The sequence below is a fragment of the Mobula hypostoma genome, chromosome 14 (genome assembly GCF_963921235.1).
Source record: "Mobula hypostoma chromosome 14, sMobHyp1.1, whole genome shotgun sequence".
NCBI classification, from domain to species: Eukaryota; Metazoa; Chordata; class Chondrichthyes; order Myliobatiformes; family Myliobatidae; genus Mobula; species Mobula hypostoma.
The window spans coordinates 46,335,446-46,357,277 of NC_086110.1; the positions used below are offsets into that span (position 1 = coordinate 46,335,446).

Sequence of the window (21,832 nt, forward strand, 5' to 3'; positions counted from 1 at the left end):
GCACAGAGGTGTACACCATTTTACGAATGTACACCGCACTGACCAGATACGAATGGTCAATTCGTTTTCCAAATAAAATTTCTTTCAAACAATTTTTTTTGTAGTTAGTTAAATGCTTTCTTTCAGCATACCTTTTTATTGCATCCTCGACAGGGCGCCTTATACGAAGACAGCTGTTTTTCCACGTTAGAGGCCTTTTCTACTTTTTTTGGGTCAAAGGGCATACGGCACAGAGGGCACAGAGGTGACACAACTTGGAGGCAGGGTTGCAAACATTCTCCACAGAACCTGAAAGACAATAGGTCATTGTTAGTAAGCAGTTTACAAGGTACTCATTCCTCAAAGAAAACAGCAAGCTCCAGCTGGATAAAACCCAAGTACTTAACCAGCACGTTACTATGATAAGTTGCATGTCCAAAGCCCTTTACAACATTGTTGCACACTACCAAGAGGATCATCATGCCAAAGAATCTGCCGCTTACTCAAAGCACAAAAACTAACAGAAAATATCTTATGTCCCCTTTGTTTATTTGGGACACTTTGCCACTTAATTGGGACAAAAGAGGGTTTCTGAACAGTTTTTAAATAGTGTCAGTTTTGTGTGCTTGTGTGGCAATGGATGCTACAGTGCGCTCTGAGCAAACAGCTTTTAAAATAGTGTCAGCTGCATGTGCTTGTGTTATTTATCCATTTGGGCTGACGGATGCTGATTCAAAAAGCAGGGATTTTTGATCATTTTATTTTTTTATTTGACCTTAAAAAATTCAGACCCTTACGACACTGCTTCATAAAGGAAGGCAATGAAGGCAGTACATTATCTGCACTGGAGTGCCTGCGCTGATTTTATTCATTTACAGTCAATCAAAAGAACATGACACCACACACTGGATGAATTCCTCCATCAATAACTACAACTAATGTATAGTTTTATAGTTCAGTCATAGTATGGGTAGTGTTCTAATTTGTTCTGTACTTCTTAAATATATAATTTGTTACTCAGTTAAACAATAGTTTGACCTTTTTTTAAATACCTTTTTAACTATTTCCATGAAACCAGGACAGCTGCTTAATTGAGCCTAAATATACTGGTCTCATGTGCCCCAATTAGCTGCATATTAAGTAATATTCTTAATCTAAGAACAACCTAACTTGCTTTAAAGACAGTAAAATGCTTTTGAAGTAAAACTAATCATTGTAAGCACAAAGATTACAGCAAGATCTCATAAATGGCAAGAAGGAAACACCCAGACAATCTGGGTAATATTTGTCAAGGGATAAATATTGGCCAACACTTCTTTCACTTGAACCAGTACTAGAATCAGGTTTATTATTGCAGTTGTATAATGACATTAAAATTGTTGCTTTGTGGCAGCAATACAATGCAAGGCATAAAATTACAAAATCAACAGTGCAAAAAGGAAGAAATAATGAAGTAGTGTTCATGGACTATTTAGAAACTCAATGGAGGGGAAGAAGCTGTTTCTCAATCATTGACTGTAGATTTTCATGATTCACTACCTCTTCCCTGATGGTAATAACAAGAAGAGAGTATGCCCTGGTTGAATGCCACTTTCTCAAGGCACTGCTAGGAAGGTGGCATCCATCATTAAGATGGTGGGGTGGGTTGTCCCCATGATGGAATTGGCTGCGTCTACACCCTCTTTTAATCCTGCACATTAGAGCCTCCATACCAGGCAGTGACGCGATCAATCAGAATACTCTCTGTATTACATCTGTAGAAATTTGCTAGAGTTTTTGGTGACATACCAAATATGTTCTCAAACTCCTATAGTTTAGAACTGCTGACATGCCTTCTTTATAACTGCATCAATATATTGGGCACAGGCTAGACCTTCTGAGATGTTAACGCTCAGAAACTTGAAGGTACTAACCTTTCCACCAGTGAGCACTAAATGAGGACTGGTGCACGTTCTACTGACTTTCCCTTCCTGAGGTCCACAATCAACTCCTTGTTCTTGCTGATGTTTAGGGCGAGATTGTTATGACACCACTCAACCAGATCATTTTATTCCTTTATGCCCTCTTTTCGCTCTTTGGGCAATGGCGTGATGTCATGTAGTATTCAAACAAAAAAGGACACCTCTTACAGTGTGGTAACATCAAGGTGACAGTGCTGCCTCTGTTGCTTTCCACGATTTGTGGTGCATCAGGTGGCAACCTTGCTGTTTCCTTAGCGTTTTTGTCTTTTTTTCACAAGGCTGAGTTGCTAGCCCAACACAGATGGAAAGCGTGCATGCAGCCAGCTGGATCTGAACCTGGACCACTCACCTTGAACCATTAGCCGGCTACTCTATGTCTAGGTACACCATACAAATGAACATACATTCATTAACAGAGATTCAATGAAGAGGTAATATACTTTAGCAAAATAATTTCAAGTTTAAAAAAATAGTCCACTGCCAATATTTTGAACTCTTTGACATTCAAAGGGAAAAAAGAAAACAGTTGAGCAATGGTGTACCATCCAGAACCACTGGGATTCCTGAATTCAAATTTACAGACTGATGGCCAGATCTTGATTTGCCAATGAATACATGCCCCGAAAGAGACTATTACAGATGACTAATAAAATGGGTGAATGTCTGAATATTCTTTCTCTGAAATACACCAATTAGAGATGTTTCCACCAGCACTGTACAAAAGATAAATCAGTGAAAAAAGCAGGTATAATTTTGATACATCACACATTATCAATCAATAACCTGCATGAAAATGGGTGATTCAAGAACTATAAGGAGCCAGACTATTTGTTGCTTCTCTACTTATTGTATCTTGGGCATGCAGGCATGTCAATGATCTACTATGACCTGAGAAATGGCTGAATTTGTTTGCTATGAAACAATGCTGGGTTGTCATGAGACTTAAGAGTCATTCTTTCAATTGTATACAGCACTTTTAGCTTTAGCAGCTGGAAAAAAAAGCTGCTAATAGACGGAGCCACTTAAGGCTTTTTCTATGTCTTTTAAAATAATTTGATCACAGAGGAAAGAGTGGGCTTTAGCATACTGCTTTCCACAATGATATCTTTGAGGCTGGTATTCTTTTATCTTGGTGGTGCTTTCCTGCAGCAACCATTATAGTCATAGTCATACTTTATTGATCCCGGGGGAAATTGGTTTTCGTTACAGTTGCACCATAAATAATAAATAGTAATAGCTATTATATCTATTGATTTGCCTCAGATTTGGAAAATAAGCTTCCACGACCCTGTTGTGGAATGAATTCCAAAAATACACTATCCTCTGGATATTGAAATGTATTCTCCTTTGCCATGAATGGCCGACCCTATTTTGAGATTATGATGTCTGGTTCTAGACGCCTCATTATGTCAAACATCATCTTTATAACCTCAAAATATGTTTGTTTCCCTGGAACCACTTCTCAACGCAAGAGAATATAGTACACTTTACTTCATATGACTCATGATAAACCCTCCATCCCAGGAAACAATTTGGCGAACCTTTGCCTCAATTGCCCTCTCTCTCTCCAGTGCATCTTTCCATGTGTGGAGAGAACCAATCTGTACACAAAATTCCTGACACAGCTGCACCTTTATCATTGGAACACGATTTCTCTAGTACTCAAATCCACTTACAATTAACTCCATTTGTCTTCTAACTGCTCACTATTTCTGCACATTAATTTCCAGTGATTCACTTATATCTAGACCTTCTTAAAATCAAGATTTCTCAACCTCTCACCATTTAAAAAATAACTACCTTGCCATTTTTCTATCAAAATTGATATCCCTGCATTTTTTTCTTTGGCAGCTTCCTTGTGCATTGTCTTGTTTATATTCATCCAAAGTCTTACTCATGTCCAGATTTGACAATGCTGATCAAGGAGAATGCTTTTGGGTTTCCATGAAGCCAAAAAAAATCTTCACAGCAAACAAGGTAATTAAAACCCAGTGGAAAAACATTTTGTTTTAGTAAGTAGCATATCTCACAATGTAAAACCTACAGAAATCAATTTATACCTTAAAATAAAAGGCTGATCAAGTTCACACTGTGTTCACTGCCTTCATTGGCAAGAAATATACTGCTGATCTGAGTTCTCTCTGGTATTTACACAACAGATGCTTATTGCATCCCAAAGTTATAGGATTCAGCAGTACAAAAAGAAAAAACGATTAGTCATTGAGGCCAATAACTGCAGTGCAGTAATTTCTAGAACGATCCCTTTTTAACAGTGGAGGCCTTGTTCAGAAAACTACTACTTAAAAATACAATCCAAAAATATCAGACCATAAGACATTGGACATTAAGCCATTCAGCCCATCGAGTCTGTTCTGCCATTTCCTTCTCAACCCCATTCCCCTGCCGTCTCTCCATAACCATTCACGTCCTGACTTACCAAAAATCTATCAATCTCCACCTGTGGCAACAAATTCCATAAATTCACCACCCTCTCACTAAAGAAATTCTTCCTTACCATCATTCTAAATGGATGCCCTTCTATTGAGGTTATGCCCTTTGGTCCTACACTCTCCTGCTAAAGGAATCATCCTCCCAACATCCACTCTATCCAGGCCTTTCAATATTCGATAGTTTTCAATAAGATCCCCCCACCTCATTCTTTTAAATTCCAGCAAGTTCAGGCCCAGAGCAAATATAATGCTCTTCACACAATAAACCTTCCAATCCTAGAATAACTTTCATGGTCCTCTGTTGAACGCTGTCCAATGTCAGCACATCATTTCTTAGATAAGGGGCTCAAAACTGCTCACAATACTCCAAGCCTCAGCATTACATCCTTACTTTTATATTCTAGTCCTCTCCAAATAAACGCCAACATTGTATTTGTCTTCCTCACTACTAACTCAACCTGCAAGTTAGCCTTTAGGGTAACCTGCATGTGAATTTCCAAGTTTCTTTGCAGCTCAGATTTTTAAAATTTTCTCCCCATTTATTAAATAGTGTACACTTTTATTCCTTCTACCAAGTGCATTAGTGGGTATATTTCCCAACTCTGTATCCCATCTGCCACTACTTTGCCTATGCTCCTCACCCAAGTCCTTCTGCAGCCTTCCTGCTTCCTCAACACCACCTGCCGCTCCAGCATCTTCATATTGTTTGCAAACTTGACCACAAAGCTAAATTCCATCATCCAAATCATTGACATACAACATAAAAATAAACTGTCCCAGCACCGACCCCTGCAGAACACCACTAGTCACCAGCAGCCAGCCAGAAAAGACTCCCTTATTCCCACTCTTTGCCTCCTGCCAATCAGCCACTGCTCTATCCATGCTAGTGTGCTTCCTGTAATACTGCGGACTCTTATCTTGCTAAACAGCTTCATGTCTGGCACCTTGACAAAGGTCTTTTGAAAATCCAAGTACACAACATCAACCAATTCTTCTTTGTCTACCCTGCTTATTATTCCTCAAAAGAATCCCAACAGATTTGTCAGGCAAGATTTTCTCTTCAGGAAACCATGCTGTCTTTGGCCCATTTTATCATGTGTTTACAAGTACCCTGAAACCACATCCTTTAACGATTGATTCCAACATCTTCACAACCACACAGGCCAGGCTAACTGGCCTTGATTTCCTTTCTTCTGCCTCCCTCCCTGCTTAAAGAGTGGAGTGATATTTCCAATTTTTCAATCCTCTGCTGATGCAAAATACTTATTCAGTTCATCCCCCAGAGCAGCAATGTTATTTTACCTTTTTACAGAATAATTAAAGTGATACACAATGAAGGGAAAGGAAAAAAAAAACTAAGTCTTTGTAAGAGAGTTGGAGAGATGGCCAAAATCTTGATCAACTATTTCAGAATGACTTTTATTGATGATAGCAGTAGAATCAATTTCTAGCCTCTAGGTTGTGTCACATGTCTTAGACCCAATTGATCTCCGATATCTTTTGCTGCCACTGACGTGAGGTTTGGATATGGCTGAGCCTAGTCCTCTTCTCAATCAAATATTCTTGTAACCCTCACCGTTAAGGAGGAACACCAAGTATAAAAAGCAACACATGTCAACAACGCTTCTCATGATTTCATTACCTCCTAGGGTGCACAACAGCTGGTGAAATACAGTGCACACTTAGTGCTTTATTACAGGAAACATACCCGTCAATTTTCAGATAGCAAGGTTCCTTAGATTTCAATGCTATAAATGACCAAGTAATATTTCATGTTGTTAATTAAGTGTTAAAAATTGGTCAGGGTAATTCTAAGCAATGTTATCCAACACACACAGCATACTAATTTTGAAACCTTTACCAAGTTAGCTCTGTCATACTTACTTTTTCTCCACTTCACTAATTTATCTTCTTGGCCCTGGAAACAATGATTCACTGTCAGAGTGCAATTCCAAGGCTCAGACGTGACCTCCAATCTCACTTCAAACAGGTCATGATCTGTGCATCAGACAGTCATTTTATCACTTTTACTCTTTTATCAAAACCCATTTTACAATTGTTTCCTGCTGTTCCAACCAAGTTCAAAATTTCTTACAATCAAAAATACAATGAATTAAATGGTTATAATTTTTTTAAAAAACTTATTGGGGAAGCACAAGTGTAGACGCTTAGCGCAAAGCTGTACTGTCATAATGGTGGAGAAAAACTAAGCCAGATAGCCAAAGACGAGAAAAATCTGCAAATGCTGGAAATCCAAGCAACACACACAAAATGCTGGAGGAACTCAGCAGGCCAGGCAGCATCTATGGAAAAGAGTAAACAATCAACTTTTCAGGCTGAGAATCTTCATCAGGACTGGAAAAAGAGGACAAGAAGTTAGAGCAAGAAGGTGCGAGAGAGGAGGAGGAAGTACAAAGTGGTAGGTGATAGGTGAAACTGGTCAGGGGAGGGGTGAAGTAAAGAGCTGGGGAAGGGGTAATCTGATAGGAGAGGGTTGAAGACCATGGAAGAAAGGGAAGGGAAAGGAGCACCAGAGGGGGACGATGGGCAGGTAAGGAGAAGAGGTGGAAGAGGGAAACAGGAATGGGGAATGGTGGGGGGGCAATTATCAAGAAATCAATGTTTATCCCATCAGGTTGGAAGCTACCCAGATGGAATACAAGGTGTTAACTCCCCAAATCTGAGTGTGGCCTCATCACAGCAGTACAGTAGGCCATAGACTGACGTGCCGGAATAGGAATGGGAAGTAGAATTGTAGTGGGTGGCCACCGGGAGATCCCACTTTTCCCAGCAGACAGAGCATAGCTGCCAGATCTTACCGATATACAGGAGGTCACACCGGGAGCACCGGATACAGTTGATTACCCCAACAGACTCACAGGTGAAGTGTCTCCTCACCTAGAAAGACTGCTTAGAGCCCTGAATGATAGTGAGGCAGGAGGTATAGGGGCAGGTATGGCACTTGTTCCGCTTACAAGGAAAAGTACCATGGGAGAGATCAGTAGGGAGGGTTTCTGCTGTTGAAATAAAAAAAATCCAAGACTGAATATTAAACTACTCATATTGCAAAGCAGTTTTACTGGATCAGTTGAGAGACCGTGTTAGGGGCTTACAGGTGGAAATGGTCCTTGTAAATTCTAGCTATACCACCAATTATCAACATCGGAAGCAGCAGTGTGCCAGAAATAGGGCAATTCCACCGGTCTGGACAACAGAACAACACAGCACAAGGATGGAGGTTTTGCCAAATATGTCAAAGAATGCCGAAAGTGTTTCTTTTTCTGTTTTAGTTATGCCTGTTCGGCAATAGAACAAGATGGAAACCCAACAGGATGAATTCAAATACAGAAGGTCAGAAGAAATGGACATGAAATTCAAGGTGAATTGAAACACTGCAATGAACTTTGAAGAAAGAACAAGGAAGCTAGCACGGTAAATTTACTGGGACAGAAATTTGAGGTAATTTTTGAGAAGGGTGATGATGACAGTTAATTTGGAAGCAAGTGGGGACAATAAATGAAGAGATAAAATTTTTACTGGATCAGCCTGTGTAGGGTCCAGAAAGAAGACTGGGCAGTCAGTAGCTTAATGTCTTACAGGGATCATGTGATGGCACTCAATAAGCATTGAATGGCATGCGGGGAAATGTTGTGGAATTATATGCCAGACAGGATAAGCTGAAGGCAGGTTCAACCTGAAATCTAACATGAAATGAATGAAGCAATGGAGGCAGATGGTCTCAATCCTAAATGATATAAAGAGTTTGCCAGAGATGTCTGTGAACAGAATTGGTGAGGAAATGGTTTGTAGATTTGATATCATGGAGAAATAAAAGTCAGGGACATCTTTATTCTTGATGATACTGGAGTAGATGGCAATTTTCATAGTGGCTGGATACTACTTGACATAATCCAGATCTGATTAATCATACATTGTTTATGTTCAAGGCTACACAATATGTTCATAATAAATGTTAGGGCCCTGGGAAGTGTTGTGGAGTAGAGGAACCTAGAAGTCCTACGTGATTCCTTGAAAATGGTGTCACAGGTAGGCAGGATGATGAAGGTAATTTTTGACACGCTGGATTTCAGTCACGACATTAAATTAAGAAGTTGTGATGTTATATTACAGTTAAAAAGGATGTTTGAGAGGCAACATTTGGAACATAAGTGTTTGGTTTGATCACCATGCTATAGGAAACATGCCATTAAGATGGAAAGTGTGCAGAGATTTGTGAGGATGTTCTCACAAATGATGTTATGGAGGTTATGGAAGTTATGGAGAGAGGTTGAACAGGTTGGGACCTTTTGCACTGGAGCAAATTAACTTGGCAGATTGGTTTAGTATTGTCACACATACCAAGGTAGAGTGGAAAAACTTAGTTTTGCATGCCGCCTATACAGATCACTTCATCACATCAATAATGTCAAGGGAGTATGAGGGAAACCAGTAAATGTGTGCAGAATAGATTGCTAGTTAGAAAGAAGAGCAGTGCAGGTATGCAATACAGTGCAAGGTTATAATACATTGATTATGAAGTCAAAAGCCCATCTAATCGTACAAGGGGACCATTCAATAGTCTTAAAACAGTGGGATAGAAGCTGCCTTGAATTTGGTGTTATATGCTTTCAAGGCTTTTGTAATTTCTGCCTGGTAGGAGGGGAGAAAAGAGAGAATGTCCATGGACGGTTGGGTCTTTGATCATGTTAGCTGCTTTATGAAGGCACTGGAAGTGTAGACAGAGTCCCTGGAAGGGAGACTAGTCTTCTTGTGCTGAGCAGATTGTTCAACAGTAGTAGAACAGCAGAACAGAAGTCATCCTTGAACATGGCGGTAGGTGCTTTCAACGTTTTTGGAACCTAATTAGATGAATTCAAATCAGAATCAGAATCAGAATCCTTTATTATCGCCAAGTATGTGGACACATACAGGGAATTTGATGCTGGTTTCCCTGAGCTCTCGCTGTACAGAATCAAATGTGGAAAGTCTGAAAACAAATGAAACTGAAAATAGATATGTGCTGCATCTCAATGAGTATGGAGAGGCACGGGATGAATTTTGTTTATTTATGAGGGGGTAAGCTGAAAGTAGGTTTAACTGGGAATTTAACATGAAATAATAGATAGTCTCTCAGTCTTAAATGTTATTAAGTAGTAGAATGAGGAGTGAGATCTTGTAGAGGTGTATAAAATTATGAGGGACGTAGTAGATAGGGTCAATGTGCACAGTTCCTCCCGCCCAGTGTTGGGGATATCAATAACTAAAGGGCATAGGTTTATGGTGAAAGGGGAGAGATTTAACAGGAACCCGAGGGACACTATTTCCACTCAGAGATTGTCACTGGAATGAGCCACCATCAGGAAGTAGTTAAGGCAGATACATCAACTTAAACGTCTGAAAAATAACAGATATGACTTTAGACAGGAAAGCTTTAGTACAGGGATATGGGCCAAATGGGTACCTTAGTCAGCGTGGATCTGTTGAGCCATGTTGTAGGACTCTATGACTGCACCCTTTGTATTTGAGGGAACAAATATAAATGTCATACCAAGGCAAATCAACCTGAATTAGAGAGCAAGTTTAGTCAGATTCAACAAATGAAATGAAGGAGTGATTAGGCTGAATGACAAATTACAGATTAGAGAGCAGACACTGGTTTGACTTTGAGATCAATGACCTCCATTTTGCTTCTCCATTTTTCTACGTTACATTTGCAATTACTATTCACAAATACCTCACTGGCTGGGATGTACTGTGCTTGGGTCAGAGGAATGCACCATCATAAATTATTCGTTTCTTATACAGCTTGTTTTATTTCTAAAAGTACGAAATTTGCGAATATATTGATAAATTGCCGCAGATACTCGAACTGCAGCACACCTATTTTCTTCAGTAGGTCTGTAGATATATGTTTGAATAGGTTATTAATAAAAAAGAAACTGCTGGAAGAATTCAGTGGGTCAAGCGGTAGTGAAGGTTAAATGTTAGCTGATATTTTGGGTCAAGACATACTGTTCATCCAGCAATTTAGTTTTTAATTCCAGATTCCACCACCTGCAGACTCTCGAATTAAGAATACACCACATTCCCACTTCAGCACCAATATCCCAGGTTCCTAAGCACAATAACTTACAAGTTTAAAATGCCCTCCCCATTTATGAATTGCAAACTATGAACTTAATCTAAGGATACACAACACAGAAATCTCAGCACCAACGGATATCAACAAGATTATATCATAGTCCTGAAATTTTCACAATTTTTCTTGTTACAATGCTGCGGCTCACTTCCAACAAGCTAGCATGGGGTAACCTGTTCAATTTACATCACTCCCACTCTAGAAAAACATTACTCCAATTTCATAATAGACAGAAATTTGTATATTTGCATGCTCAGAGGCTGAGCTCCAAGTCTACTCAGTCACCAAAGAAGATAAAAGGCCTTGCATTTAATACACACCAAACAAAAGTCCCCTGCCAACCTCAAACTCTTTCCACTGTACAATATTGCCTCGCAAGCAAAGGGGCACGTGACAAGACAATGAAATGTGGACATTTCCCATAGGTCAGTGGTCACTTATAAAAGTCTGACGCTGACTGTGAAAACCACCGTCGCTTTCAGTACACCACAGATTACAAAACCTCCATCTAGTCATACAAATTGTTATAGCATCTGGTTATGAGCCCAGTACACATTCTAGTGTCGCAACAATAATTACTCTGACCAAATTGGGCAATGGCACATTATCCCTCCTCTGCGTTTCACTATTCAGCCAATTTCTTAACTGGATCAACATTTAGCCTTTATTTCCCTGGGCTTTCATTTTAGATTGCAGTCAATTATGAGTGACTTAATTAAATGTTTAACATAAGATCTTTGTTTTAAATGAGTAGTTCATAGGGAGTATATATAGATATTGCTTAAGAAATTAATCAGGTTCAACAGGCCCAGCTGATCCAGTTTACAAATCCATGCTGGCTCTTTCAGATCATTTCAAGATGTTTGGTGACTCTTGAATTCGAAACAAGTAATTTTGCAATAATAGATCTTATGCAACCTCTTGGCTTCTCATTCAAGATTGTTAAGTAGTAAAGTGAAATGCATAAATTTCTAATGAAAAGACTGGTTCCAAATTAAGTAATCTTCGGAAAATAACAGGATATCTGCATTGTTGTTAGCTAATTTCATTATAATTGGGGATTGAAAACAGCTGGTCAAGGGCATTTGTTACTCCTCATTGTTGTTACTTACTCACTTATAACCCAGAAGACCATAAAAGCAAATCAGATCAATTCCAGCTCCAGCCGAGCATTCTGCATAACCCTGCAAACCTGCCTGTACTAAGGGGTAATTCCAGACATCCCATCTCTCCCGGAAGTTCCGGGAGTCTCCCGCATATTAATAGTGGCTCCCTGATGCCTGGAAATTATATACAATATTATGGAAATCAATTTTTTGAGAGCCAGTGAGAGAAAGCAAGCGAGCGTGACTACAGGAGAGAGCGAGAGCGCAAGAGAGTGCACGAGTGACCACGAGAGCGAGAGCGCACCATGGCAGAGTGTTCCAAAAAAAAATAAAATGTACATCTCCCCAGACTACCCCAAAGTGCACCCCTGCCTAATAGGGGTCAAAAATAATGACAGTGCTGCTCACTGCACTGTTTACATCAGTGACTTTTCTATTGCCCATGGTGGGTTAAGACTGTAAAAGACATGTTGAGGTGAGTTTAACAGGTGTCATTCATTCATTAGCGTAGCTAACGTTATTTAAACTAGCTGGCTAGCTGCTAAGGAGCTACTCTATTGCAGACATCCCACCTTTCCCAGAAGTTCCAGGAGTCTCCCGCAAATTGATGGTGCTACCTCCCTGAAATCAGTTTTTGCAGGGTGGAATGTCTGTAATTCAGAGCAGTCTTTTAGTCTAGTAGTAATTGTTTGGTATGTGGGAAGAAATCTACATAGTCACTGAGAGAACGCAATACCACTTGTGGTTGGGGACATGGCTCCCTTGTCATTTAATGTAAGTGTTAACTAAAAGCAATTATTCATCCAGTCTATTGTTTCCATATTTAGACTTACAAGATCACCATTCTGAGTTTAAGGCCTATGTATTCCTGATTATCTTCTCCTCAAGAAAAATATGAAAATACTTGCATTGACTTTAGATCTCTTCCACGTTTCTTTTCATACTCTTGGCTCATACAATTTCGTTGCTTTTTGCTACCGAGTGCATCTCCTTCAGTCACTAGGATTGGTGGGAAATTTTGCTTTCTTTTGTACTCTTTATTTTAGTGTTATACCCTTATATCAGCCAGACATTTTTTAAAAATAGTTTTAAAAATCACCTTAAAATATAAATTGATCTTGGAACAAACTATAATTGTTTTTGTGAATTTCTCCCACATAGCTTCTGTTGTTTACCCATTAACAGATTTTGTCGGATTCACGTCAACAGCATTGCCAATTGCACAGAAGTCAACTATGAATAAATCTGGAATCCCAATAATTTACTCACATTTCTTTTTCAAAACCATTGTATTGAACTTGATCATATCATGATAACCATTTCATGAGTATTTGCATATCATTAGCTCAATAACTAATTAATTTCTAAATCTAATACAGGCCACCCTTGCATTGTGTCAGTTTGAGTAATGGAAATTCACTTTTACGGAATTCGCAAATCACTACCAAAAAGTCTGGAATATGAAATAAAAATTAGTTCTGTGAAATTTGTAGAAGCCATTTTCCTAGTGTATGTGTGAGTTTTCTCCGGTTTTCTCCCACATTCCAAAGATGTATGGGTCAGTAGGGTAATTGGCCAGCAATCCTCAAGTCCTGAAAAACCCACTGTGCATTCTCAGCTCTTTGTTTTTATTACAGATTTCCAACTTCTATGGAGCACGACCTCACACTTTGTTCTGAACAATATAATGGCACCTCCATCACTAAACCTTACTTCTACGACAGGGAAACAACCTGGACAAACTTGAAGTTCTGTGGAAAACTCTCAAGTCTCCCAATATGAAAATCTATGATCTAGCTCTGAGTCCTGCCTAAAACACAGTGATGATGGTCTAACTCATTCAGCATGGTGATGGAGTTTCACCTGCAACACCTGATGGGTTTGGGATTTGTTGTTCCTGCTGCCATTTTCTGTTCGGGCGACCCATTAGTTTTTTGTGTGAGGGAGAGGGTGGGGTGTCTGGGGTTTGATGCTCTAGCTGCCATTTTCTGCGTGGGCACTATTAGTTTTTTGTGGCAGGAGGGGGTGGGGAGAGTTTGAGGCTTGTGAATTTTGTTTCTTTTTAGTGCATGGGGGGAGGGTTGATGTTTTTTCTTTCAATGGCTCCCATAGTTTTTCTGTATATCATGGCTAGCTGGAGAAGATGAATATTAGAGCTGCATTGTACATGCATGTTTTGATGATAAAATGAACCTTTGAACTTTGCCATTCACATGATGAGCTGCACTGAGTACTGTATAAATGACCTTGTGTAAGCTTCACACTAATGCACCATTGCTTCTGAATTCATTTTATTTCAAACCCTGGAACAAAATTATCAATTCAAATAATTCATTAACTCGTAATCAGATCAAAGCTAAAGTTCCACCACATGCAGCCATGCATAGTAGTGCATCACTAAACAACTGCTGGGAGGAGAAGACTCCAAGAAGATCCTCCATGATTGCAATTTGAATCACTCCACGATATCAAGAAACAGCTGTGAGCACTGGACGCAGCAAAGGTTAAGAACAACAAAAAAAAGTCCCAGCTGCAGTTCTGAAGAGCAGTGCTTGAGGTCTAGCTGTTCCCCTAACCAAGCTATTCCAGCACTGTTACGACATTTGTATTTAATCTACTTGATGATGTGGAAAATTGACAATATGTGTTCTGTTCACAAAAAGCAGGACAAAACAAATCTGGGTAATTGCCAGTTGTCTGCTCTATATCATCAGTGTAGTGATGAAAGCTGTGGATGACAGTACTATCAAGCAGCACTTACTCACCCATAACCCGTTCATGGCTAGCTTCACCAGGCCCACCCAGGTCTGGACGTTAACATGGTTCGTGGCCCACAGAGAATTGCAGAGGGGAGGCAAGATTAACTGTCCTTGATAACAGGACACCATTTGACTAAGTATAGTATCAAGCACTCTGTAAAATGGAAGTCAATCAGCTTGAAAGGGAAATCACTCAAATGGCTGAACTTGAAATTCAAAGGAAGTAGTTTGTGATTGCTGGTCAATCATCCCAAATCCAGGCCATCACCGTAGGAGTTTGTCAGGGCACTGTCCTATACACAAACATTTCATTTCCAAATGGTTCAATAATTGCTCAAAAGAACATGAAGTCATGTCCCACGCTGCTCAAGGCTAGCTTTCACTCCATTGTTGTAAGACTATTGATGGTAGAGTAAGATGGACTCTTGAACTCACCATCTACCTGCACTGCACCTTCTCTGTAGCTGAGACACTTTATTCTGCTTAGTACTACCTCAACGCACTGTACAATCAATTAATCTGCATGGCCTGTATCCAAGATAAACTTTTCATTGTACTCAGTAAATTCATTATATTGATTTATATCATGATTGGGGAATTGAGTACTACATGCATCTGGCACAGAAGAATTGAGGCCTGGGGAAAATCACCCATGATCATAAGGCACAGAAGAAGAATTTAGGCCTTTCGGCCCATCTAGTCCGCTCTGCCATTCGATCATTGCTGATATGTTTCCCTTATCCATTCCATTCTCCTGCCTTCTGCCCACAGCCTTTGAGACCCTGACTAATTATGAACTTATCAACTCATTAAATATACCCAATACTTGATCGCCACAGCAGCCTGCAGCAACGAATTCCACAGATTCACCATCTAAAGATCCTGCCTAAAGAAATTCCTCCTCATCTCTGTTCTAAAGGGACGTCCTTGTATTCAGAAGCTGTGCCCCCTGGTCCTACACTCCCCATTACTGGTAACACCCACTCTAACTTAGCCTTTCAATATTCAGTAGGCTTCAATGAGATTTCCCTACCTCCCAGCCTTCTAAACTTCAGAAGTGCAGACCCAGAGCCATCAAACGCTCCTCATATATTAACTCTTTCATTTCCGGGATCATTCTTGTAACCTCCTCTGGACCCTCTCCAATGCCAGCAGCACATCCTTTCATGCAAACAAGGCTCAAGACTGCTTGCAAATGTGGCCTGACCAATATCTTGTAAAGCCTCAGCATTACATCCTTACTTTAATATCCTAATTTAATGGAAATGAATGCTATAATTGAATTTGCCTTAATACTACTGACTCAATCTGCAAGATAATCCTTAGAGAGTTCGGTACTAAGAATCCCAAGACCCTTTTGCATCTATTTCTGAATTCACTCCTTGTTTGGAAAATAGTCAACACCTTTATTCCTTCTACCAAAGTCCATGACCATATACTTCCCTACACTGTATTCTGTTTGCTACTTTTTTGCCCATTCCCCTAATCTGTCCAAATCCTTTTGCAGACTCCTTGCTTCCTCAATGCTATCTGCTCCTTCACCTATCTTTATATCTTCTGCAAACTTGATCACGAAGCCACCTATTCCATCATCTGATCATTAACACATAACATGAAAAGTAGTGGAACCAACACAGATCACTCCAGAACACTACTGATCACCAGCAGCCGACCAGAAAAAAACCTTTTATTCCCACTCTTTACCTTCTGGCAGGTAGTCGATCTTCTGTCCATGCTAGTATCTTTCTTGTAATACCATAGGCTCTTAAGAAAACTACGCTTACTTCTGTCTATTTTAATGTTTGCCTCCAAGTACCCCGAAACCACATCCTTAATAATTGGCTCTAAATTTTGCCAACCTCTGGTCAGGCTAACTGGTCTTTTGCCTCCCTCCCTTCTTACAGATTGGAGTGTCATTTGCGATTTTCCCGCCCTGCAGAAGCATTCCAGAATCTATTGATTTTCGAATCTCTTTATCTACTCTTCCTGTTCAGAGTCCATCTAGTCCAGGAGACTACCTGCAGACCTTTCAGCTTCTCAAACACCTTCTCCTCAGTAATAAGGAGTGACCCGTGATGCTTTCAAATTTCTGGCATGCTACTGGTGTCTTCCACAATGAAGACCGACACAAAACACAATGGATTCTGGTTAATTGGGGCAACAGATTATTTGTAACAACTCTTAAAAAATAAAGACCAATTGGGAAAATTGCCATGATTCCCATCTTTTATTTAGGATACGATGCCACTTCTGGGGAAGGTGATTTTTGTCACTGATAGTGGGCTAGAAATAAGCAGTAAGACAATTCAGAACTGTTTTGCTCACTGCAGTTTCAAGCACTCAGGCTTGGAGTTGCCAGAAACGACTGTGAGTGAAAATGAAACAATTTCACTACTTCACCTATTTTCAAGAAATTTCAGCTAATTGGGGCAGCAACTTAATTGGGCCAAAATGTATTGCCCCTGATGTGCCCAATTAACCAGAATCTACTGCACTTATTCAGTTTGTTTCCCAGTTCTTTGCTCCCCATTACTATCTCCAGCATCATTTTCCAGTGATCCGGTCCACTCTTGCCTCCCTTTCGCTCTTTATATATCTGAAAAATACTTTTATATTATTAGCTACCTTACCTTCATATTTCATATTTTCTCTCCGTATTGCTTTTAATTGCCTTCTGTTGGTTTTTAAAATGTCCCCAATCCTTTAGCTTCTTATCTTTTGCTTTAATACTGTCTTTGACTTCCATTCACAACACGCTGGAGGAACTCAGCAGCTCAGGCAGCACGTCAGGACGAAGGGTTCCAGCCCGAAACGTCGACCGATCTTTTCTACGGATGCTGCCTGACCTGCTGAGTTCCTCCAGCGTGTTGTGAGTGTTGCTTTGACACCAGCATCTGCAGATTATTTTGTGCTTTTGACTTCCATTGTTAGCCACAGTTGCTTCATCCTTCCTTTGGAATGCTGTTTCTTCCTGCATCTTCTGACTTACTCCCTGAAACTCCAACCACTGCTGCTCTAACGTCATTCTTGCTAAAGTCTCCTGACAATCATCTTCGGCCAGCTCCTCTCTCATGCCTCTGTTGTTATTTACTCAACTGTAATAATGATACATTCAATTTTAGCTTCAATCCTCAAACTGCAAGGTGAATTCCATCATATGATCTCTACCTACCAAGGGTTCTTTACCTTAAGCGCTCTAATCAAATCCAGTTCAGTGCACAACTCCCAATCCTGAATTGCCTTTTCCTTAGCAGGGTCAAGCACAAACTGCTCCAAAAAGCCACCTCATAGGCATTCTACAAATTCCTTCTCTTGTGATCCAGCACCAACCTGACTCTCCCAATTAACCTGCATATTGAAACCCCCTGTAACCATTATAACATTGCCCTTTTTACATGCCTTTTCTATCAACGAAACCTCCCTATTCCCTTGCCCACCTGTCTGCCCATTAGAGATGACAAGCATCCAGTAGGGATCTTCCTTCAACCACAACTCCGCGATGCCCAGTTCAAACAGCGCTACAAGATCATCTACATTATTTAGAACATTGTGTGCATTCAACACCTTCAGTCCTGTACTCTACAACATCCTTCTCAGTTTTGTCACGTCACCTGAAGTTAAGTTCATATATCCCTTTCTAAACCTATTGTCTTATTCTTTATTCTTGAGACCTCTCCAGCACTCTCCTTTCTTTTACATTATCCACACTTTTCTGAGCTGTTGAAGCTACCACCCTACTATTTAGCTTAAAGCTTTGTCTAGAGTCCTAGTTATGTGATTTGCCAGGACCCAGGTCCCAGCAATGTTCAGGTATAGTCCGTCCCATTGGAACTGCCATAATAATGGTGCCAATGTCCCACGAATTCAAATCCATTTCTCCCACACCAATCTTTCAATCACATGTATAATTCTCTGATCTTATTAATCCCATGCCAACTTGCACACAGCTTAGGCAACAATCCACAAATTATTACCTTTGTGGTACTGTGTTTTAATTTAGTACCTTGCTGCTTCAATTTCCTGAGCAAAATCTCATTCCTTATTCTTTTTATGGATCACAATAAATGGATCCTTTCCCCTCCCACTCCAGATTCCTCTGCAGGTTAGATGAGAGGACCCAACTCAGGCACCAAGCAGACAACACAGCCTTTGGAAATGTGAATCCTTGTGATAGAGAAGTGTGCGTATTCCCCCGACTATACTGTCGCCAATTACAACTACATTTCTCCTCTGCCCCTCTTGAACCACAGAGCCACGGTTCAGTTGCCCATCCTTCCTACTGCCCCCACTCTCATTCTCACAGGAGGCAGCAATCTCCAACCTGTCGGGCTGAGGCCTCTCCTGCACTACCTCCTGGAGCCCCACCCCACCACCTTTACTCAGTCACACCCTCTTGTCCCTAACCACAGATCGAATTGAAGCAGTTCATCTAATTTGTGTGACTGCCTCCTGAAACACAGTGTCCAGATAACTCAACCTCCTCCCTGATGCATCACAGTGTTTGAAGTTCAGATTCCAGGCCATCAATTTTGAGCCTGAGTTTAAAGTACATAAATGCCACCACATCCAGCCCTGTGATTCATTTTCTTGTGGCCAAGAAACATAATAGAATTGATGTACGACCACACCCAACAGGACGGACAAACAACCAATGTGCAAAGAGAACAAACTGTGTAAAGACAAAAGAAAGAAATAATAATAATAAATAAGCAATAAATATCAAGAACAGAAGGTCAAGAGTCCTTGAAAGTGAGTCCACAGGTTGTAGGAACAGTTGAGTGATGGGGTGTGAAGTTATCCCCACTGGTTCAAAGAGACTGACGGCTGAGTGGTAATGCCTGTTCCTGAACCTGGAACTGAGAGTCCTGAGGCTCTGGTACCACCTTCCTGATGGCAGCAGTTAAGAGAGAGCATAACCTGGGTGGTGGGGGTCCTCGATGATGGATGCTGCTTTCCTGTAACAGCGCTCAATGGTGGGAAGGGCTTTACCCCGATGGACTAGGCTGTACCTATTACTTTTGATAGAATTTTCCATTCAAGGGTATTGATCTTTCTGTATAAACAAACATTTGCTGCAGCTGTGGTCACTGGGAACCACAGTAAGGTTTACCAGTTTCCACGTCATACAGATACAATAAGTTATCTGATCCTGCCCCAATTTGGTATCTTTTTTAGTTAACAACTATTAAAAAACCTTACCTGCTCCTACCTGCTACAAGATTGTGTCTTCTTGCTCTGAAGCCTCTCAAGCCAAAGCCTCAGACCCCTACACTGGTCCACGTACACAGCAGCCTATCGAAAAAGGCCTCCGGGATTTTGGTATCTGTGCCTTCTTGCCTCAAGCCAAAGTTTCGGTTCCCCACTCTAACCCTGTACAGTCTGGCAATGGTGGTCCCACAATGGCTGCTCCACTTAAAACTCACTTCTTACTACTGGCCCAAATGAAACTCTGATGCAGTGAGATTTGCTCTTTCTGTGACTCTCACTACTCCAAAGTGAAACTCACACGTAATGATCCTTGTTCTTTTCATACTGACTGGCGGCACAACCTTGGTAGGTTTGATTGGGGGGGGGGCAGAACAGCAAACTCCTGCCCCTATATTTTACTGTTCACGGATTTGCCATTGTTTATTATACATCTTTAATCAATTTCCCAAACTACTCTTTTGTGCATAATTTAATCTCGAGTCTAATTTTTATGAGGTGTCACTCAAAATTCAAGAAAAAAATCTCCCATTTTTACTTTTCCTAGAGAGTCCATCACACGTACTGTATTTATTAATTAATCCTGTTTCATTATGAGCAAGTGTGCACTGGTGCAACAGTGTGTTCACTGGTTTGGATTCATTATAGATTTACTACTCTGGGAACCTGTTCCACATGTATTCAACCGACGTTATTCTAAAAAAATAATAAATGAAAATCAAATTGATTCCTAATATTTATTTGTGAATAAGTATTTTAGTGATTAATGTGTGAATGGTGAAAACAATCAAATTATTAGCTATTGGTTCAAAAATCTATGTGCAATAGCAAATGGGCTAGACTTTGTGTTGATGGGTTAATTCTTTATTCAATGCCTGAAAACTCAAGTCAATATACACTCCATGAGTAAACTTAATCACAAAAATATTGACTGATATTGGTTGTTCCAATCCTCAAGAGATATCAGGAACTTCCTTGAAAACATCCAGGAGAGCAAAAAAAAATTTCAAATGATCCTCAAGTAAGAACTTCAAATCATAATCAAAGTGCATATTTTATTGAGAAAATCTACACAATTCTGCATTACCTGGGGAACAAGAAGTTTAATTTTAGTCAGTCAGAAAGCATCCAATGAGAAATAAGGGAAATGGAATGCAAATATTGCCAATCCCAGGTGACAAGGAAGCACAGAGGAGTGAGATAGATCTGGTTTAACTAGTTGATTGGTGTCGAAACAACCACCTTGCACTCAACACCAACAAGACTGAGGAACTGATTGCAAATTTCAGGAAGGGAAAGTTGGAAGAACAGACACCAGTCCTCAATAAGGGGTCAACGGTGGAAAAAGTGAGTCAGCCACTTAATCCCAGGCACAATCCTCCCCATTACTGAGGCAAGCTTCAAGAGGCTGTGCCTCAGGAAGGTCACATCCATCATTAAGGACCATTACCAACTGAAACATGCCCTTTTCTCATTACTATCATAATGGAGGTGGTACAGGAGCCTGAAGGCCCACACTCAACATTTTAGGAACAGCTTCTTCCCCTCTGACCAGTCCATGAATGCATGAACACTCCCTCATTATTCCCCTTTTGCTCTATTTATTTCTTGTAAAGAATATTATTTCTTTTGCACTGTAGTCCTGTCACAAAACTGATTTCATTGAGCAACCAAACCCACCAACAAACAAATTAGAACTAAATCACACTCTTTTCCGAAGTACCACAGTTGCAGTTTCCCGGCTACTGGTCATCACTGAATATTTCATTAGCACTCTCTCTACCAATTCCTGGAACTCATCAACACATCAATTTGCCAATGCACTTCACATAGACTATTTAACACTGTTCTTTCGAACTTGGGATGGTACAGAGCCATGAACACGCATTATCTGATTAAATAGAGAAACGGTTAAAATCTGCTAGATCTTTAACACTCAGCTGGGATTAAAACAGCAGAGAAAATAAGGCTTCCGATGTATCACGGATGTAGATATATTTATAATTATTTTCCACATCAGTAAATTAATTAGGTTTTCAGAAACGTGCAACTATCATTCCTTATTTTGTATCAAAGTTTGCGGATTACCATTTGAAAGGAGACCATAGATTTATAAAACAAAACCTGACACTCATCAGAAGCACTTGTTATAAATGCCTAGACTACAAGATCTCTGTCACAATGGTTTTTAAGTTATCATTGAAACACGTCCACAAAAAGGGGTGGGGGAGAT

General features: G+C 40.2%; 1 protein-coding gene and 1 long non-coding RNA gene across 6 annotated transcripts in view; one reads left to right on the plus strand and one right to left on the minus strand.

Moving 5' to 3' along the window:
- The window catches only part of LOC134356262 (uncharacterized), a 109,661-nt gene extending 89,343 nt beyond the window's left edge, over positions 1-20,318 (plus strand). For 2 of the 4 annotated variants that reach the window (XR_010020312.1, XR_010020320.1), the window contains 2 exons: positions 7,681-7,822; positions 13,273-20,318. This is a non-coding gene — a long non-coding RNA (uncharacterized LOC134356262). Of the gene's footprint in view, positions 1-7,680; positions 7,850-13,272 lie in introns of all 4 variants that reach the window. The other 2 variants (XR_010020313.1, XR_010020316.1) reach the window with 2 other exon arrangements.
- The window catches only part of LOC134356261 (E3 ubiquitin-protein ligase RNF166), a 43,528-nt gene that overhangs the window by 21,129 nt on the left and 567 nt on the right, over positions 1-21,832 (minus strand). For both annotated transcript variants that reach the window (XM_063067066.1, XM_063067064.1), the window contains exon 2: positions 132-288. In XM_063067066.1, coding sequence (XP_062923136.1) covers positions 132-288 — 157 coding nt within the window. The remainder of the gene's footprint in view (positions 1-131; positions 289-21,832) is intronic.